This window comes from Argiope bruennichi, chromosome 1 (genome assembly GCF_947563725.1).
Source record: "Argiope bruennichi chromosome 1, qqArgBrue1.1, whole genome shotgun sequence".
In the NCBI taxonomy this organism is placed as follows: domain Eukaryota; kingdom Metazoa; phylum Arthropoda; class Arachnida; order Araneae; family Araneidae; genus Argiope; species Argiope bruennichi.
The window spans coordinates 13,410,010-13,430,070 of NC_079151.1; the positions used below are offsets into that span (position 1 = coordinate 13,410,010).

General features: G+C 29.3%; 1 protein-coding gene across 2 annotated transcripts in view; it reads right to left on the reverse strand.

Annotated features, from left to right (window-relative positions):
- The window catches only part of LOC129976316 (protein pangolin, isoforms A/H/I/S-like), a 101,177-nt gene extending 81,325 nt beyond the window's left edge, over nucleotides 1–19,852 (reverse strand). For both annotated transcript variants that reach the window (XM_056089830.1, XM_056089823.1), the window contains exons 1-3: nucleotides 19,614–19,852; nucleotides 19,414–19,501; nucleotides 14,030–14,121 (exon numbers count right to left, since the gene is read on the reverse strand). In XM_056089830.1, coding sequence (XP_055945805.1) covers nucleotides 14,030–14,121; nucleotides 19,414–19,501; nucleotides 19,614–19,757 — 324 coding nt within the window. In that variant the 5' untranslated portion in view covers nucleotides 19,758–19,852. The remainder of the gene's footprint in view (nucleotides 1–14,029; nucleotides 14,122–19,413; nucleotides 19,502–19,613) is intronic.
- Between the last annotated feature and the right edge of the window lie 209 nt (nucleotides 19,853–20,061).

The following is a 20,061-nucleotide window of genomic DNA, read 5'->3' on the forward strand; positions in this document are numbered from 1 at the left end:
ATTAGGGTTTGGAGATAGTTGATGAGATTAGGCTTTTGAAATTCATTGCTTCAATTTTGTGGTTAAAAGGCCTCTGACTAAATGCAGCAAAATTAAATACGCATGAATATTTTTCATTCTTGTATATTCTAACAATTGTTCTATTTCTAATTAATAAGAATTATGCTGGGTTGCTTAGAGTTTCTGCTATCCTTATAGAACCGTATTATTCTAAACTTAGGATGTACACATCATTCGGATGCAGTGATCTCTTTGGTTTGGACCCAAAACGATTACATCATCCATTGTAATACTAAATAAAAGTTAAACTGAAAAATTTACATATCCTTAAAACAAATGGATCGTTATATTTCTGCAGTATTTGGATGAGGGCTTGGGAACACGTTATGTACGTGAAAATATTAACACGTATTTAAATCAAAACTCTTGTCACCAAATTCACAAAGCATTGCTGTGGACACGTATTTATCCATTTTAATTTCAAAGAACCAGAACGACGGTTACATGATTATGAGAGGCAAACGTACTTTTGAGTCAGAAGAAAATGAAGAGAAAACTCGATCTTCATGCCTAAAAAAATACGGCTTCACTTTGAAACGAGAGATCGACGACGGATCAATGAACCGGGGAGTTTCGAGTAACGAAGGGAAGTAAATCTAATTTGAAGAAGGAGCAGGAATCAGCAAAGATGGGGCCCCTTCTACTACCTATTTACATAGACATGAGAACCCAAGAGCTTCCAATTTGATACTAAACAGAACCTTACAAAAAATGGAAACTAAACTCGTAAGTTAAGAGTATAAACGCAAATACAAACAGCAACCTGCGAAATAAAACGGAATTCCAATTATTCGAATTTTGCTACTAATTAATGACTTCTAAATACATTCAGGAAGCATTGTTTTTAAATGAAATTTAAATGATGACATAATAATAAAAATTCTAACAGAATGAGGGACAATAAAGGTTTCAGATAACTTTCAGCTTAGGATTTAAGAAATTTAAGCATTTTCTACAATGTAGTCTGTAAAAATTTCCCTCTGATTTTTTCTCCTTCAAATATTTAATATATTAAATGCTTTTTATAAGCGGACTTCAAAATAAGAGGATACGTCGCAACTAGAAGTAAACAATAAATTCTCCATATATTCCCCACCAAAAGTTGGTAATTAAAAATCCAACACTTTTATAAATAAATGAGAGAGATTGCATAAAAACACATTCTTGAATGCACTTTTAAAGGAAGTAAAATATAAATTTCCACAGAAATCTATTATTTTTATAAAATAAAACGGCTGAAAATTTGAACCATTTAAAAATTCTAAGAATCAGAGTTCTAAATTCCAAATAATTTCATGGCATACTTTCAAACAATTACGATATTGAATAAATAATGTCATTCAATAACAATATTATACTGAAAACTGAACAAAAGGAACCTATGAAATTATGCGGCAAAAAAGGATAGGACAAAATTAATAATTAATTCTTATTTTTATTTTATAAACGTTGACTGCGAAAAATTGTAATTCAGCTATTAACGACATTTTTTTCTTATTAGTTACAAGAAGATTTTACTACACAAAAACTACAAATCAAACGAAACCCAATGAGCTTTACTAAAAGTTGGCAACAAGAAAGTAAAAGTTTCAAGCATTTGATAACAATAGTTCTTCATACAAAACAGGAAGGGATACCTTTGTAGGTCTTTAGATTGGGGAGACAAATTGGGGAAAAATAAAATGAGTGTGCGTCCAATTAAAAAAAAAAAATCGATGTGCTACTGTTAGCCTGGAGGTCACATGTCTCTTAGATTCAATGAAAAGAGACAAAAAAAAAAAAAAAATAGTGATCCATACGTAATCAAAACATTGATATCAGCCACGAAAACACTGCGGTTATTGAGAAAAGACATGATGGGAAATGGATGTTGGGAGATCTAAAGATGCGACCCGCTTGCAATCGCAAAAAATGTGGTTATTTATTATTATGCACACTGACCCAAATATTAATATCCTGACATAAAATTTGCTAATAAATGTGAGGAAGGTATTGCAAATTCCACAAAATTGTAATTTGTAATTGTAAATTGTAATTTGATATTCCATATAGCTTAGAGTTGAAGACTTGGCGATATCGTATTCCGTTCCTTTATACTCATAGAATCCAAATAACCCCATTTGAATGCCCTTTTTAAAAATCTCAAGAAGATTTGTTAAATAGTGTCATTTTCCATAACATTCATAAAATCCCCGGATAATTTAAAAATTTGCGGCTTTAAACCTAAAAATTACAAAAATTCATTCTAAATAAATGTATGATTTGATCTTTCAAACAAAGTTCGATATAATTATCATAAATATGAGAAAATATTTATGATAATAATAATAAATTCTTCAAAAAACCAGAACAAGACAAGAGCAAAAGAAAGCAATTTAGTAGCCAAATCGCCAAATAAAAGGATTTACTTCAAATTTTAGTATTAACTATATTAATTTGATATCGATCAGGTGTTTCTTAAATGTTTTTACCTTACTAATACTTCAGTTTAAAAAAAGCCTTTCATGCAATTACAATATAATAAAAATATCAGCTAAATAGACATTTGCAAAGATACTAGTGTTAGAATTATTGTAAATTCTGTTACAAATGAAACGTGTATATTTGGACCTGAGTCGGATTTTGCAAGAAAATGAGTAGTTATGATGTACAACACGCATCCACTTTAACGTTCTTCTCGGGTGTGCAGAGGAAGAGAAGGACAGGAAAGCCAAACAGTTTTTTTCTGTCCCTACATGACGCAAAAGTGAGATATTTTTAGTTCTTTCTGAATTATGGTTAAGAATCGAAAGCCAAACTCGCAGTCGCTCGTTAGCAGAGAAATATTGTTTCTGTTAATACACCATGACTGTATCGAATCTTTTGTAAATCAAGGATATGGTTTATTTTATTTCGTCAATTATTTTTAAAGGAATATTTTTGGGTAAATAAAAATAGAAGCAAAAACTTTACATATGCTATATATGAGGATCTTCAATGGCACGAAGAAAGAATTTTAAAATGTTATCTAAATACATATCGATTAACTTATTTTTATATAATATATCTAGAAATTTTACTTATAAATGCAAAATTTATTATTCATCTTTCACGTGAAGTACTTTTTAAAGCAAAAAGAAACTGTAAAAGAGCATTGCAGAAAGATCAAAACTGTTAAATTACCGAAGCAATATTATAAAAAAATCTCACTAAAATTTCTTAAACAGCTTTGGAAACTCGTTTCTGGTTTATGAATTCGAATAAGTGTATTCTAAAAGCCAAATATTATTTCCAAATAATATTATACTAAAAGCCAAATATATTCAATTGAATTTGAAAAACTAGCGAATGGTTAAGAAAGTCTTAATTTAAAATAAGACATAAAAATCAGAAAAATATTAATACTGAGCTGATTTAAAAACCTTTAAACGATTTCAACCAGACAAGAATAGAAAAATAAAAATTCAAGAATTTCACCTAAAAGTATGTGATTTTGTGAATAAAATGCAATATAACCATCATTTTGTAGATCTCCAAGTCTACATTAGGAATATTAAAAGTGAAATGCAGAAAATAGATAATTATAGAATTTTAAGAATTATGTAAAATAAGTGGATGCTTCCGTACATCTCTATAAATGACACTAGAACTTTCTCAGATTTCATAATCACGAGCTTTTTCAAAGGATCATTGAAATCAAATATAACGATTTCGGCAGAGAATTTTAAATCAATCAATGGAAATGGAAGTTTTCATACATTTTTTCTGACGATATTTGAATTTTTATTGGGTTTTAAAATTTATAACTTTTCCATTTCAAATACGTAGATTAGGGCAGAAAGTACAATTTTTGTATTTGAAATAGATTAATAATCCGAACACGCAAAATCAGAGTAAGAACTTAAGTAGGAAATATAGAAATTAAATTAATCATGCTAGATAGGTTTGTTTGTTTTTATGCCATTGCTCTGGTGCCGTTTATGATGACGCAAAATATGACGGTGAGGATCCCATTTTTTTCTAAAGCACATGTGAGTAGACAATTAATTATGAGAAAATATGGCCAAACAATCAATGGTACTACACAGCAAAAGGTTGGAAAAAATATTTGTGCCATTTCCTCAAATTTTTGTTATTTTACTTTCAATCATCATTCAGTCCATCGGTGCTCATTGACACACACATAAAGTGAATTCTATATCACTGTTTTGGATAGTGTGGATACAGAATAAATTCCTTTTTTTTTTTCTTCTTTCCTTTAATTGTTTATGCATTGCGTTTTATAAAGAGGAAATCATTCATCGCATTTACATTATTCAATGTGCATCGCGCAGTTCCGTAAATACTCACCATTTCGGGGGGGGGGGAGCAGTAAAAGAACATTTTTTTTTTTTTTTCAATTTGATTTGGCAAAACTTTAAAAATGCGCAGCTCTCATTCTTTAATGGACTGTTTTTAATTTTGAGCATCCAACAGATATGTTAGACACATGCCACTGTGGAAGAAAACTAATGGGTAAAGCTTCTAGGTAAAGGGGGTGTTTGTATCCCCAACAGGGACGCCAACATGTGGCGCCAGTTATATCTCGACTCCCTCCTCTGATTGCTTCACGTCTCTTCCCTTCTCGGAAGCAGTTGCGGGGAGGCGACTGGTAGAAACCCCGTAAGGGTCTCCTCCACGCTGAAAATTTTAATCCACGAGCACAAAAGGTCGAATGCATACCACTTTGTTGCATCTTTTATCTTCTGATGTAGTGCCAAATGAATATTAATTAATGAACTTGACCCTTTGACAAAAATTTTAATTTAAAAAATTCTTAATATTTTAAACTGAAGAATAAGTTTATAGCAGATAAATTATTCATATTTCTTCAAAAACGAAGGTAGCACATTAAATATTACTAATAAAATATATGTAACATGTCATTTTATTTTAAATTTTAAACGTCTAGCAAAATGAATAATAAAATTTTATCAAAATAGCGAGGCAATAATCTATCATCTCCCCCGCCCAACAAAATATCATGGTTACGTTTGTTTCCAGTGATATTCGATTAGAGGTCAAAGTTGACGCACAATGCCAAGCAACTCGCTCAATAAGAATTAAAATATCAAAATAAACTACTTTATTCCTCATACAATTATTAAGTAACGAAGCAAGGGAAATTAATAACAATTAAATAGTTTAAAAAATAACAATACTTAACAATGAAAATAGTATTTTCCATCCATCTCTAAATCGAACTGCAATTTTATTGACCCACCCGATCAAGTCCTTTTCAGAAGTCCATGTGTTTAACCACAATCCAGTCAATATTTAGCAGCCTCATTACTTTTTCATAAGTAACGAATGTTTGTTCGGTATATTTAAATATGTTTGAAATTTCATTTTTACTTTGTTTTGTTTCAAACCTTTAGTGAAATGAACAATAATAATTACCAAAACAGTGAGATAATATTCCGTCAATTTTTTATGAAACACTATGTTCAATCTTTACAATAAGATTCAGTAATAGTTAAAAGCTGAAGTACAAATTCCAGACATCCCACATTTTAATAAGAATTGAAATATTAAAATACAATAATTTAATTTTTAATTAATTAATTAATTTTTTTAGATCACACTTTTTTCTCTCCAAAAATGCTTTCAAATTTCCTTAAGTGAATTAGATAAAACGTTATGACAATTACAATATACCTTGTCTCAAATAAAACCACACCGAAAGCACCATCCTAATACAGAAATTCACCTTATAATTGTAATATTTTGCAATTTTTCTGCATTAGTACAGTAAAGGTCATTTATAGTAAGAATTGTGTGAAAAATTTACAATGTGTTGGGCATGTATAACAAAGGATTGGAGTTTTCACTCAAAAACTAGAAAAATGAACAAAAGAGTTAAATGGAAAAGGAAAATTGATCTATTGATACATTGCAATCAAAGAATTATAATTCGTTGCAACAAAGGCAATTTACAAGGTATGCAAAGCACTATTATTGCACTGTTTCTTCTCAGTCGTATTGCCAATGCCGGAAAGATACTGATAACTGGTGCAAGAGGTCTTCGGCAAGTCATTCAAAGATAAAATGGTAATAATAATTGCGTACACAGAAAAACATAAAACAAAAATGAATATTTTAATGGCATGTTGTGGAATTAAAAAACAGCATTTGGTAAAGTTAAAAAAATCAATGCAGTTAGGATCATTTATATTTGTACTTTCATTTAATTAGAATGATAAAGTTACAGCAGTTTTAAATTGAGAGTTTGAAGTTATATGTTAATTGGATTGACAATAATTGAATATGAGCTTATTAATGATTCCAAAAGACATTCTCCACCAAAAGCAAAAAAAACTTTTTGTACAACAAAATATGAAAAAGGAAGATCCGATCTATCGTTGTGGGAACTTTAAACTTCTGCGACTATTTCAGTCATGTTTTTCAATTAAAGGATATCTATTAACTGCGTCAAAACTTTATTTTTCACAAGAACCCCCCTTATCATTAACAGGATATCTGAAAACATAACGAAGATAATTGCCTGAAAATTTTGGAAGGTTCAAATATAATATGGGTAATGAAATGAGGCAACATTTTTGCATTTGATGAAATACTTTATCATTTATAGATGTTTATATAAAAATTCACTAGTAAATAATTGGAAAAAGATTCAAAATTTTTCTTGAATTTTAGGTAAATTTATAAATCATCGTCCCCCAATAAACTGTGTGCAAAGAAAATTACAATTTTGCCATTATAATTTGGCGCAGGTGTTAACCAATTTGGATAAATTTCATTGAAATTTATTAGAAATTCCCTTATTTCTAAAAAAATATTATATTCATTTGAAAAAAATATGGCAATGTATCTAAAAATAATGAAAAAATTATGAAAAAATCAATTTGTCAAAAAACATTTTACAAACATAATCGACTTTAATACAAACATAATCATTGACTTTAAATATACAAATTCTCGATTCCAAAAGATACGTTTTATAGTTCAATCATTTCAGGTAGTGAAACAACGTTAAAATTTACAAAATATTTTCAATAATCGATGACACAAAAACTGGTAATTGGAATCGAAACTAATAGACCAAACCTTCGTTAATATTCAATTCAGGTCTCTTCAAAATGAATGAAGAGACAAATCTAATAAGCAGTTTTGCTCCATAGTGCGACAATCAATCTGAACATCCTCTTCATATGTCAAGAAAATCTAACATTCTTGGGAGTAATCCGATGCGACATTCATTTTTAAAAATTTGTCACGTTTACAGAGAAGAAACTTATCTACGTAGCAGGAAATGCAGCAACCAAATACCATGAATCGCACCAACAATCGGTCTTAAATGTCGAGAGACTGTTTTCTTCAAATGGATAAAACTGCATTTTTCCCCCTTGTTATCGTACTCGATTTTTCATCTTGTTATCAATCATATAATTTGAAACAGTTCGACAGAATAACAATTTAAAGCTGTATAAAAGGTAATGCCAAATGTAAAATCATTTTTAATAAACACTAGCTGCTCATTTTTGGGCTATCGAATCAAAGCGCACTGGACATTCATCTGTTCCAAAAATAATAAAAACACCCATTCCCGTTACCAGGGAAAAAGCACAGATTATTGGAAAGAAGCACTGAATGAAATCCAAGAGAGCAATCGCATGGAATACCATTTTAAATGTTTTAAAATAATGAAATAAATTTAGCCTTTACAAAGCTCTTCCAAAAATATCGAAAGCAAGGAAAGTTACAGAAATATTTTTTTTCCAAAAAAATATAAAGATTTAACTATAGCACAACATCAAGGAAAAAATGCTTATCAATTTATTGTACATGTATTTATCGGAACTATACATCGGAACTATACAGATTGCCTCTACAAGTGGAACAAGCGCTTTATTTCCTTAACTATTGCACATGTCATTCCAATAGGAAAGTTTCATCAAATATGGTACTCAAATATATAAAAATATTTTGGCTCCGATAAAAAGTTTTAAAATTTAAATTTTTAAAATTTAATTTTTTGTTAAATTTACATAAAAATAATTTAATTCGGGGTATTATTCGCTACTGTTTTTACGACAATAACATTTTTCAAATTATTTCATATACTGAAAGGAATTCAACTATACTATAAATCTGAATAGACTGTCACAACTTTTAAAGCACATCTGCCATTTGTTGATGACCCCCGATGACCGTCCGGTGTTTGACAAATCACCCGCATAACTGCTACACAGCAGCGCACTACCTGCCTTCTCTCCCCGATTTCCCTCCCCCCTCCCCAACTCTTTTTCTTTTCTTTTTACGGGTAAGCCAGCTGCTCTTCAAGAATCCCTCTCGGCTGTCAAGACACCCGTGACGCGGACGAAACTACTCGATTGTTGAGAAATTCAAAATGGTTTTTTTTTGCTCCCCCCCCCTCTCCTCCTTTCATTCCAGTGAAACAAAGGACCACACCAATCGCATAAAATCTTGATCCAACCAATATATTATTATTCACACAGAAAATAAAGGAAAAAAAAATCTGACAAATGGTTATGTGTTTCAAACAAATATAAAGAACCGTTCCATTAATTCCGTGTAGTAGTCAAAGAAATTCAACCAACTTGCCATTACGTGAAAAAACTGTATTAGGTGAGAAAACATGATTGGAAATAAAAATTCCTTGTGATAAAGTAGATCGCGATATTTTAATCATTTTCGTACGTTAGAAATAGTTTCGTAAAAGCAAATTATAAGTTATAAAATATATATTTTACAGTGCAATCCCTCGAATTCGAAACATTTTGGATATACTGCAGTATTTCTAAGAAACATCGAACGTTCTCCAAATGTACACTACTTTATTAATTATTTAACAAATGCAAAATTCGCTCAAGAGAAGAAAAAAAAATAAGAGTTTTGGCTTGCAAAAATGGATGGCGATGAAACGCACGAACCTTAATTTTTACAAATGAAATCAACAATTTCATAAGATTTACATTTCACAATGATGATAATGATCGTTTTGTTTGAAAATAAAACTAACAAGAAAATGAAGTCTGTAACTTCCATCTAGAAGGGGAAAGTAAACGGATTTCCCACAAGCAAGTCACACGTATAAACATCAGTTTCATAATGGCCGTGCCGTAAATCAGCGAATGCACCCCTCATATCCTTTTCCTTGCCCCTCCACCCTCCTTTCCAGAGAGGACGGAGGAGGAATTCAGACAAGTCGTTTCTAGAATTACTTTCCCCGCTTCTCCGCAGTATCGGGTGGAAATGACCTTGAAAGGGAACTTGGTGGTCATCAATGGGGAGATAACAACTAGGTTAAGAAACAAATATGTAAGATCCATTTGCAAGAGTGCGATAACTAGTCAAAACAATTTTGCTTTTATACATAGTATATAACCGATTTTTTGACGTTAAGTTTAAAATTCATAGAACGCCATAAATTCGGGAATGCCCATAGCTCATCAACTAATGGAAAAAAAAAAGAACAAAACGGTGACATTATCAACCCTTTCCTCTTTCCAAGATATCTGAGTACATATAGTTCCAAAGCGACATGCATTCGTTGTAATTAAGTTTTGAGGTAGCATTCAATGTGGTTCACGGAAACACAAAAAAACTAAGGGAAATAAGATTTTTAAACTCATGTAAATAGTGGAAGCTCTAAACATGGGGTCTAAACGAAACAGAATTAAAAGAAATAGAAGAGAAAAAAATGAAACTAATTCTAATAATCTTGCAAATCACCGAAACAAACAGGCTTTCTCAAAATATTGAAACGTTTCATTACATCAACAGAGAGGTAATTCTTCAAGAGCTGGCGTAATAAAACTCTTTCAAAATTCTGAATTACAAGATGCGCTAACGAAAAATATTTTCATGTTGTTTTTCACCAGTATATTTCTTCTCATTTCAAAACTGTTAAATAAAAATACAGAAATAATTTTTGTCTATTGAATTTCAATTTTAAAATATTCCTGCCTTTAAATAAATAATTAAATGGAAAAGGGCAAATTTAAGCACTCACTCATTCACAACAGATATAGCTTGAATTGTTCAAAGAATCATCGGGAATAAATATTCGCGGTAAATATCATCGGGCATATTTTTAAAAAATCCTCAGAGAAGATAGAAGTGAATAAATAAATAAAATAATGTTGCGGTCATTCTATCAGTGAAGGGAACGGACGTTGAAAGAAAGGTAATTTTCAGAAACAGCTATCGACCACAACCCAATGTAGCTCAAGTTTCCAAGTAATTATAGGCTAGTTTGACGAAAAATAATTTTAAATTAAAATATAAAATGCAAAATAATTCATTACTATTTATAGGATCATTCCCTATAGTTTTGGAGGGAAACAAGGAAAGTAACTATTGAAAGTTAATGACTTTGTGGCGGATTAGTATGAGCGAGGATAAAACCTGGAACCTTGTGGTTCGCAGCCCAGTAACATGACTGGCTTATAAGCTATTCACTAAAACTTTCTTACGTAGCCAAGAGACTTTTCTCTATATTTTATCGTTGTTTCAGCTAAATTCGGAAACAAGGGGGCAAGGATCTTGGGAAGTACATAAACTTGATGGTTTTTTATCCTGCATTTCAATTTTTAAAAATTACAGATTTACAAAATTGATAAAAGAAAAAAAAAATGTTTCGTGAAATTTTAAAAAAAAGTGAGAGAGACTATTTATCCGAATTGTGTTGCACATTGGTGACAGTTTCGTTAAACAATCGAATTCATGGCTAGTAACAAGATTTCTGATTCAAAATTAGTAAATAATAATATGAAATAAATAGTAATAATAGTACGTAATAAATACGAAATAAATAAGGTAAACATTTGAATTTTCTCTATTTTGAGAAGAAATTTGATCCTCTACGAGTCAGATAATGGTCCGACAAATTTCCATAATCGTCACCAAGCTGCATAAGAGCTGAACAATCAGAGTAAAATTTTGGCCACGAATTTAGATTGATATTAATACATCTACATATTTAAAAAAGTTAGAGAAATCAATGAACCAGTTCCCCGAGCCCCAATGCCTGGTCCGATTTTGATCAATTTTATTTCATAATAAGACCTTTAGATATGCTATCGTTTGTCATCTATTTTCGAGGAATTATTCAAAGACACTATTTCACTGTACATTCTTCACTAGAAAAAATCATAAAAGAATTCTCCAATTCCGCCACTGCACCAATTTTATTTTTTTTAAATTTCATATGAAAGGTCACAATTTTTAGATCCGTCATATAAAGTTTATGTATTCCACATACCTGCATTTACCAGAGAAGTTTCGATGTACATTCTCTATGGGAAATATAAAGCGCAACTTTGTTCCTCAATCACAATCACTGTACGGTTTTTACGAATTAGGTATTTTCTTATAGAAAGACTACCTATTTTTATTTCATATGAAAGCTCAGGAATCCTAGACCCATTATCAATGATCGGTTATCCCTCACCATCATAAAGTTTCGAGAAATATCGCAAAATAAAGCTATTGCACAGACCTCAGTCTTAACAAGCGAACTTATTACGTCCATTTTATTCGTCAATCTATATACTAAAAATAATAAGGAAAACCAAGCAACCAGTCCCCTAACTTCAATCACTGTTCAGAATTCGTAACTTTTTCTTTCAAATAAAAACTTATGACCTCAAGATATGTCACTAATGGTCACTTGCCCTCCATCACTCTCCCTTTTCAGGGGGGTGGGGGATCATTACTTTATTACATATACTCTATGACGAAAAACTTTGACATTTCCCAAGTCACAGCCTTTTCGAAATATTTTACTTTATATGAAAGTTCTTGACTTCTAGATGAGTCATTAATTGCCGACTCCCTTCATCTTTGCTGTTCTAGAGAGATATTGCCATAATAAAGCCTTATATAATAAAGCCTTTCAGAACTCCGCACCTTCTACAAACGAATCGATATCGTCAGTTTTTTTCGCAACTTTGCAAATATTGCTAGCCAAACAGTATGGTACGTATATTTTCAATTTTAAAATCGCGCTTTTTTTTTTCCGTATTTTGAAAATATATAATTTATATTGATCATCATGGCTAGATTAATACTATTAATATGATTGGTGAACAACTAGTTACGAAAGCAAACTAGTAATAGTGATATTAGACTATCATAAACACTCTTTCCTCCGTTCAGGAAAGAGAGGAGAAAAAATTAGTATATAATATTTGATAATATGTCTGTAAAATAATACAAGTTCTTAGAACTGACCACGAGAGAACAAACAAACGATTAGAATTCATAAATACACTGCGATAAGATAGTGCGGAGCTTTCGATGAATGCGTTGAGGTAAATACGGATGCTTCTTCAAACTCAAACAGATTTCGATAAGGTTATATCAAACAAAACATTTACTGAAAACGTAGATAAGATTCTAAACATCAACAAGCAAAAAATTCAAAACTTCCGAATTAACATTTCGTCGTGAATACAAACTCTTTCTCCTTTTTTTTAGTAGTCAAATTTTTAATGAATAACAGCAGATCCATGATCTGACTGTTATAGACTTTTAACAGAAGTTAAAATAGAGATTACACACCGAAACCTATTAGCATCTCGAAGTTTGAAGCGTTCACTGTAAAATTAAATAACTTTTAAAATTGGACAATTTTTGTTGATATATTCAAAACAAAATTTAGACTGAAGGCTACTATTTAATAATTTCATTTTTAGGAGGAAACTCAAACTTTTCTTGTCTTTATATTGAATGCTATTAAAGAATTTTCATGATCCAATTCATCATTTCTTTCAGTAAAAGGATACTTTCCATGACATGGTAGAGTAGTTTTATTTAATGTGTAAATAGTTATTTTTAAATATTTTTTTTTAAAAAAAAAGATTAAATTTCCAAATTTACGAGAAAAAAATTTCATTAAACTTCAATGCAATACAATTCCACTTTTAACTTCAAATTCAAATGAAAGCATAATAGAAGGTTTAAATAAATCTTAATAAAAACGAGTTTATAGTATATTATAGTAATTTTTAGTACAACATATAGTTCACTGTAATTTTCGAAAATATATTTTTACTAACTTAAACCAAGAAATAAATAGAATTGTATTCAGTGTCATAACTCAACATTGAAGACGATCAACAACAACCATTTTTTCCTCCTTTCTCTTTATGAATTTTTTTTTCCCATACCCTCCCTACTTACTTATGCCAGGAACAATTTCTGTAAGTGTAGAATGATTTAACATTCTCCTTCAAAAAGGAACAATAGAACAAAACCCCTGGGGGCACTGTGAGGGAAGCAAAAAATGAGTGCACGTGTCCCCCACGCCCGTGAAGAAAAGGTATAGAACTATTCAAAATCATCGCCCCTTCAGCACATAAGAAAGGTATCTCCCCCCACTATATGCTGTTTTAACAATTTCCTTTTCATTTATTTTATTTTAACATTGACGACATTACTACTTTCTTTATGATAATCAATAAAAGTTGCTTATTCTGAAAAATACAGACCCCCCCCCTCGCTTTTTCTATCCTCAACATTTTTTTTTTTTCTAACTAATACATTTTGATAAGAAATTCAATTTCCAAACACTTGAAATTTTTTTTATTTGATTTTTTTGATGATTCACGTAGAATTAAATGTGTAGGTAATCTATGAATTCAGATTCTTTTTTTACAGAACAAATAAAAATTATCTTAATTTTTTTAGTCCCCCCAGCTCTTTTTTATAATCATCTGCATATAGTCAGCAGATAAAATCAGAAAAGAATGAAAAATGAAAGAAGATAGGAGATAAATCGAAAAATAAAAATTTATTTTAGTTACTTTTTTTCCACTTTCCATTGAAAAAAAATTCTAGAACTCTCTTTTTCTATATTTTTTTAAAACCTCATCAAAAATATTCCTATATCTTTTACCATTTTTTAATTGAGGAAGGAAACACTAATCTATTCACTAGACAACTAAAAAAAAATGTAACTTACCATGGATATAGCACCATAAGGTCCATTTGGATGAGGATGATAAGGTGACATAACATATCCAAATGTTGGTGAGAGATACTCAAAATGTTTGCCTATAAGAAATGAACATATAATTACGTATTACAAAAAAATACGTTCATTTTATTTGTTTTTATACAGAAAACTATTTTTAAGCCAATAAAAAAAAATTTGACACACTTTTAAATATATTTTAATGCATTCATCTGCATACACTATTTTTCAAATGATAAAAGTTTAGTAGTGGCATAGGGTTAATAATTAATCCTTTATTCCAATAAAATGAAATTAGCTATAGAATTACTACCATTGAATTCTCATAATTAATGAATTAATGGATAACAATTCACATCAGCTCTGCAAGTGCTACTTAAATATGATTTGTTAAATTAACTTTTCATTATTAATGCTCTTATAAAGTTTTATAATGAGTGAAATTGTTACTTCTACAGATACTATAAAGAAATAAAAAAAAAAATCCGAAAATAAAAATAATAAAAACCCAAAATTTCAAAACATGATTTTTATTAAATTTCTAAACATTATTTTTAAAATAAAACTGACTATTAGAAGTTATTCAATGTATAAAAACAAAGTAAAATATTAAAAACAAAATATTACAATCCAAAAAAAATAATTTTATTGCAGAATTTGTAAAAAAAAATATTTGTGATATTTATAAGAAGTTTTTCCACATTTTATCCCATTAAAGCATTTATCTATAATAGTTTTATAATCAGTTTTGAAAACTATCCCTAAGTTTTACGCATAAATGGGCTTATGGGCCGCCAATTTATTTAATATAAGATAGAATTCAGACTGTATCCCATACAAATTGTAAAAAGAAACGAGGGAGAGGAGAACTAACTTTTTCAAAATTATTCTTTCCTTTAAAAATGTAACGTTTTCAGCAATTTTAATAACAATCAGACTTTGAGTGCTTTGATAACTGTGACACTGATCAAGTCTATCTCATAAACAAATTAAATATTATTTCAGTGAGCTATATTCAGATTCATAGAAAACTGATTCTCAAGAAAATAATTAAAAATTCAAAGAACTTTTTTACATTTAAGAATAGAAATTTACGCATTATGAAGCACTTAAATGTATTTATTTATAAAATAAACGCATATTTTTACAATATACTCTACTGAAAGATGGCTTAGTGGAACAATATCACTAAGTTTTAAAATGTAGTTTTTGTAGATTTTAAAGGTAAAACAACTTCTCACATCAAATGCAATTAAATTTGTATAGCAAATAAAGAATTTTTAATGTATTTGCCGCGTATAACGAAAATATTTACAATAAAATGAGTAATTTCCTAATGCATCTCAAATTAAATTGTGTTTCACAACACATAAATAAAGCAATTACATTACTAGTGAAATGTGATTAATAAAAAAGCTAACTGTTACTTATGAGTCGGTTGTTCCCAAATTATCTTACTAAAAATAGCAAAGTTTTAATTATTTTTAATTATTAAGTAACAATTTTTTTACTTTGAATATACAGGAAGTATAAAATAAATTCAATTACTGTTCGTAGACAGAAAAGTGCTACTACAGATTGACTGGAGGATTTTCACTTCATGGCAACAGCTGAAATAAAATTTTCTATTTTATTTTAGCTATTACCAGGAATGAAATCAATTAAAAATTACCTTTACATCTTACAAAAAAAGATGCTAAAAATTTCATGTAGCTGGATTATATACCTAATTTAGCCAAATTTATTTATTTGATAAATTATTTATCATTAGAATAGTGATGTATTTTTGTTTAATTCAATAGCAATGTATCCATCAATTCCACATAAGATTTTTTTAAAAATCAAATCCATAGTAAAGAAAATCCCTATTAAAAATTTTCCAACTGCAATATAAAATAAGTTTATAATAATTCCAATCTATTTTGATAATATTCTCAAATGTAAATGTGCCCAATGTCACATTAATAGGTAAACTGGCTTTGTTTGGTTGTAATGGAATGTGATTATGATGAAGTGTCTATAAATTTTAAATTGTTTACTTGCTTTATAGGTAAAATGGAAAACTGTTCCAAAAAATAATAACTGCATGTAAATTATGAGAGCAAATCTGATATTCGAAATTCCATCTATATCATCATATATTAAGTGATTTTTCTGATATGTCAACATGACATTTTATATAAATGAATGGATGATATTGTCTATAATAATGAGTTGATAAAAAATGAAGAGCTGCAATCCTTTAATGTCAACAGCACATTGGAGTACCTAACCAAAGATCCAGCAATTAGGTCAAGTTTATAATTAATTTGGCAGTTAAATGAACAATATTTTAAAAAGGGAAAAAACTGTAATAATGCTCAGGATAGTAGAGATAAAATAAAAATCATAAAAAATGGTAACATGAGTTATTACTTTAAGAAATCTCAGTCCCTATCTTTGGAAGTATACACAGTTACATAGAGAATAGATTGGATTTGTAGAATAAAATGGCACAAAAGACAATTTTAATTATGCTTTGCCATAAAAAAATTATTCCTACTATTGATTTCTTGTAGAAATTAAAAAAAAAAAAAAAGAATTACATTGATACAACAGTTAATTTGCCAACACCAATTTCAATCATAAAATATTTCAGTGTGAATTTTTAAATTTATTAGATAAAGGTTATAAAACATTAAAATTAGAATATTGTTTTCATAAATTTTTTTAAGGTTACCCACTTTACGCATTAGTATTTAATGTTGTAACAATGATATGAATTAAAATATATCTATCATAACATTTGAAAACTAATGTATTTCTTAGAATAGCATTTTTTAATTTAATTTCAATTTATGCATATCAAGGTATAACTAAATAATACATTATTATAGGTAGATTTCAACTTCAAATTTGCTCCAGCGTCACCAAAAGTCATCATTGTGAAAAGATCTCCCTTCTCAACATGTAATTCAATAATAATTACAAAAACCAAACAATGCAAACCAAGTCATGCAAGTACAAAAAAAATAATAAATGATTATAATAATTTCCAAAATATAATATTTTTTATACAAAACCACAACATGTACCATTAAATACAGCAAAATAAATAAAGAAAAAAAAAACTGGGGAAGGAAGGAGGATGCATTTAATTAATATTCCTTTGAATAGTTTTATTAGTATAAAACTAGATTTAAGATATCTAGGGACCTATTCAAAGAGAAAAATTAGAAAACAATATCCCTTATGAATTTTTCCAAAATAAAAATTCTTAGAGAAAAAAAACATATATTAATTATCATCTTAAAAATAGAACTGTTGGAATCAAAATACTTAGCAGTTAAATCAAAAAGAAAATGCATGATACAGATTTAAGAATGTAAACATATGAATATACTTTGATTTTTTAAGCATATATTTCATTCTGCGTTAGCTAAATTAACACCATGAAGGATATTTCTTAGAATATTATATGTAACATATGATACTTTTATAAATCTGATAAAATTGATTATTAAATCATTAAAAAATACATAAAGAAAAGTGATAGTGAACAATAAAAAGAGAAGTATTACAATTAGACCTTCTTAAAAGTGTCATTATTTTGCAGTATTTAGAGGCATAATTTATACCATTCAATTCGAATTTAGATTATGCTAAACTCTAGAGCAAACCTGCAAAATTCATGATGAAATTACACAATGATTTTAAAAACACACAATCAAAATTAGTATTTTTCATCAGAGAAATTAATCTATAATATAATATAAAGCCTTCGATAAAGTATAAAGAATCACAAATCTGTCAAAACAAAACCTAATTTCATTATTCAAGAAAAGTCAAAACTTGGAACATATCTTTCATTTTCTGGTAAAGATAAGAATTTTTAGAACTGCATAGTTTCAAATAAAATTTTCAGAAACTAACTGATTACAAAAATTGTTAATGTCAATAATAAGAATTAGAAAATATGTAAATTATATAATGGATAATCTAAATTTTATTTATTTAAATTTTCAGTTACAAACTGCAACTAACTGAATAGTGAGGTTGACTCCTGGATACAAGAGGAAGTTTTGCTCGATTTAATATAAAGTAGCTAGCATAGCTGGAAAGCATATGGCTCAAAATCCAATTACCAAACTGATAAATAAAATTTTTTAGCTCATCACCCTCAAATCTCAATCCAAAGAATAGAAATGGAAACATTATGATCCATTGCCATAAAAGCACATGAAATACAAATATAATGTTAAAAAAAATAATAAATTTTATACAGAAAAACATGGCAATATATCAGGATTTGAAGATAATTTTCTAGCTATTTAAACTATGAATAAAAATGTAATGTTTAATGAACATCTGATAATCATAATTTCAAAAGCTTCTATTCTTTTGCAAAAAGAATTAATAATATCACATATTTCCTACAAGTAAAACTTCCATTCAAATTCAATTAAGCCTGCATTTAAGATAGCTAAAACCAAAAATTAGAAAATGCTTAAAACTAAGTTCCAAACCTGAACAATTTTTTCATAGAAAGTTTGAATTATATTATGATATAACTTTCATAAAAGCATAAAATGAAAATTTAGAACTCCAGTTTTTGATTACATATGATTTTGAAAAGTGTTTCATCTTTGTAAAAAAAATCTGATCAAGAGTATAAAAATTGCACTATAAATTTTAATTAATCAAGCATGGGCTTGTCAATTCTTAATTTAACATATATTGTTTTGTTTTCAAACCATATATGTTAAATTAAGAAATAACTACAAATAAATTACAGTTGTTAAAGAAACATAATTATTTAAATCTAATAATAAAACTAAAAATAACAATGTAAGTCAATGAATCGGTAACAAACCAGTGATTTAATTGACTAAATTTAATAACCACAAAAAAATTGTGGTTATTTTTATATTTAGATATTATTTAACAGTTATTAAATTCATCTGCTTTTTTCTAAAAGAAGAGGGGAATTAAAATTAGGCAATAAAATCGCTCTTTAAACTTGACACACACAGTTCTTATCTCAAAAATTGATAATTATCTTCTTACAATTGAAACATTTTTTTTACATATAATTTTCCAAATGATAAAGTGGAGGAATAATTACATAGTTACGGAGGGAAAATAAGAAAATTAACGAAACTGAATTGTATTCTTTTGCGAAGCTGTATTTTGAAAACATGATCACACCAAGTATGCAGTTTAAAACTGTTTAGGCTTTTAAAACCTGCTAATTTTCAACAGACTTCGAAGTGTAGATTCAATGCAATCAAATGTAAACACATGGTAAACGACGCCAAATGGAAACAATCCCGGTCAAGGTCGTTCCAAAACCCTCATACATAATAAAACAAAAAAAGGTCCGGCACACTCACCAGGGAGATGAGGGCCGATCGGCTCGGCAAGGGATCTGGAAGGTTTCGATGAAGGTATGAAGCTCGAAGCATTCTTCCGATGTTGCTCCTGAAAAACAAAATCGAATGAAAAATAATGAAGCGATATTTTATATTATATTTTTATTATCTTTCGAAGATTGTAGCTTTTTATTTATTTATTTAACGATCATCACGCCTACCTCTTCGTCGACGACCTCAGTAACAAGGCTTGTTTTGACCTCTTTGAGGTTCTCAGCTGAAGATCGTTCCTCGTCTTCTGCCTCCCCTTCATTTTGATACACTTTGAGCTCATCATCAGGGGAAATGTCCGAAGCGTGGGGCATGCCTTCAGTCCAAGTGTTTTAGCGGTCAAGTGACGGATATCCAACACGCGAAGAACACACACAAATAAAAGCGCACACCGACATGTGGAACACTACTATCACTCTTTCTACTCTGGGAATGTCTTCAACTTTCGGGCAAATCAGAGAGCGCCACAAGGGTTGCTGCACTCCGACAGACGAGAAGGCGCCAAGGAACTCCGAACTTAGGACGCCAACTCTTTCACCGTACGCTCGTTTGGTGATAAAAAAAATATCTAATGGCGAATCGCTGAAATCGTCGCCTTGTTGCACTAGGATGCATTAA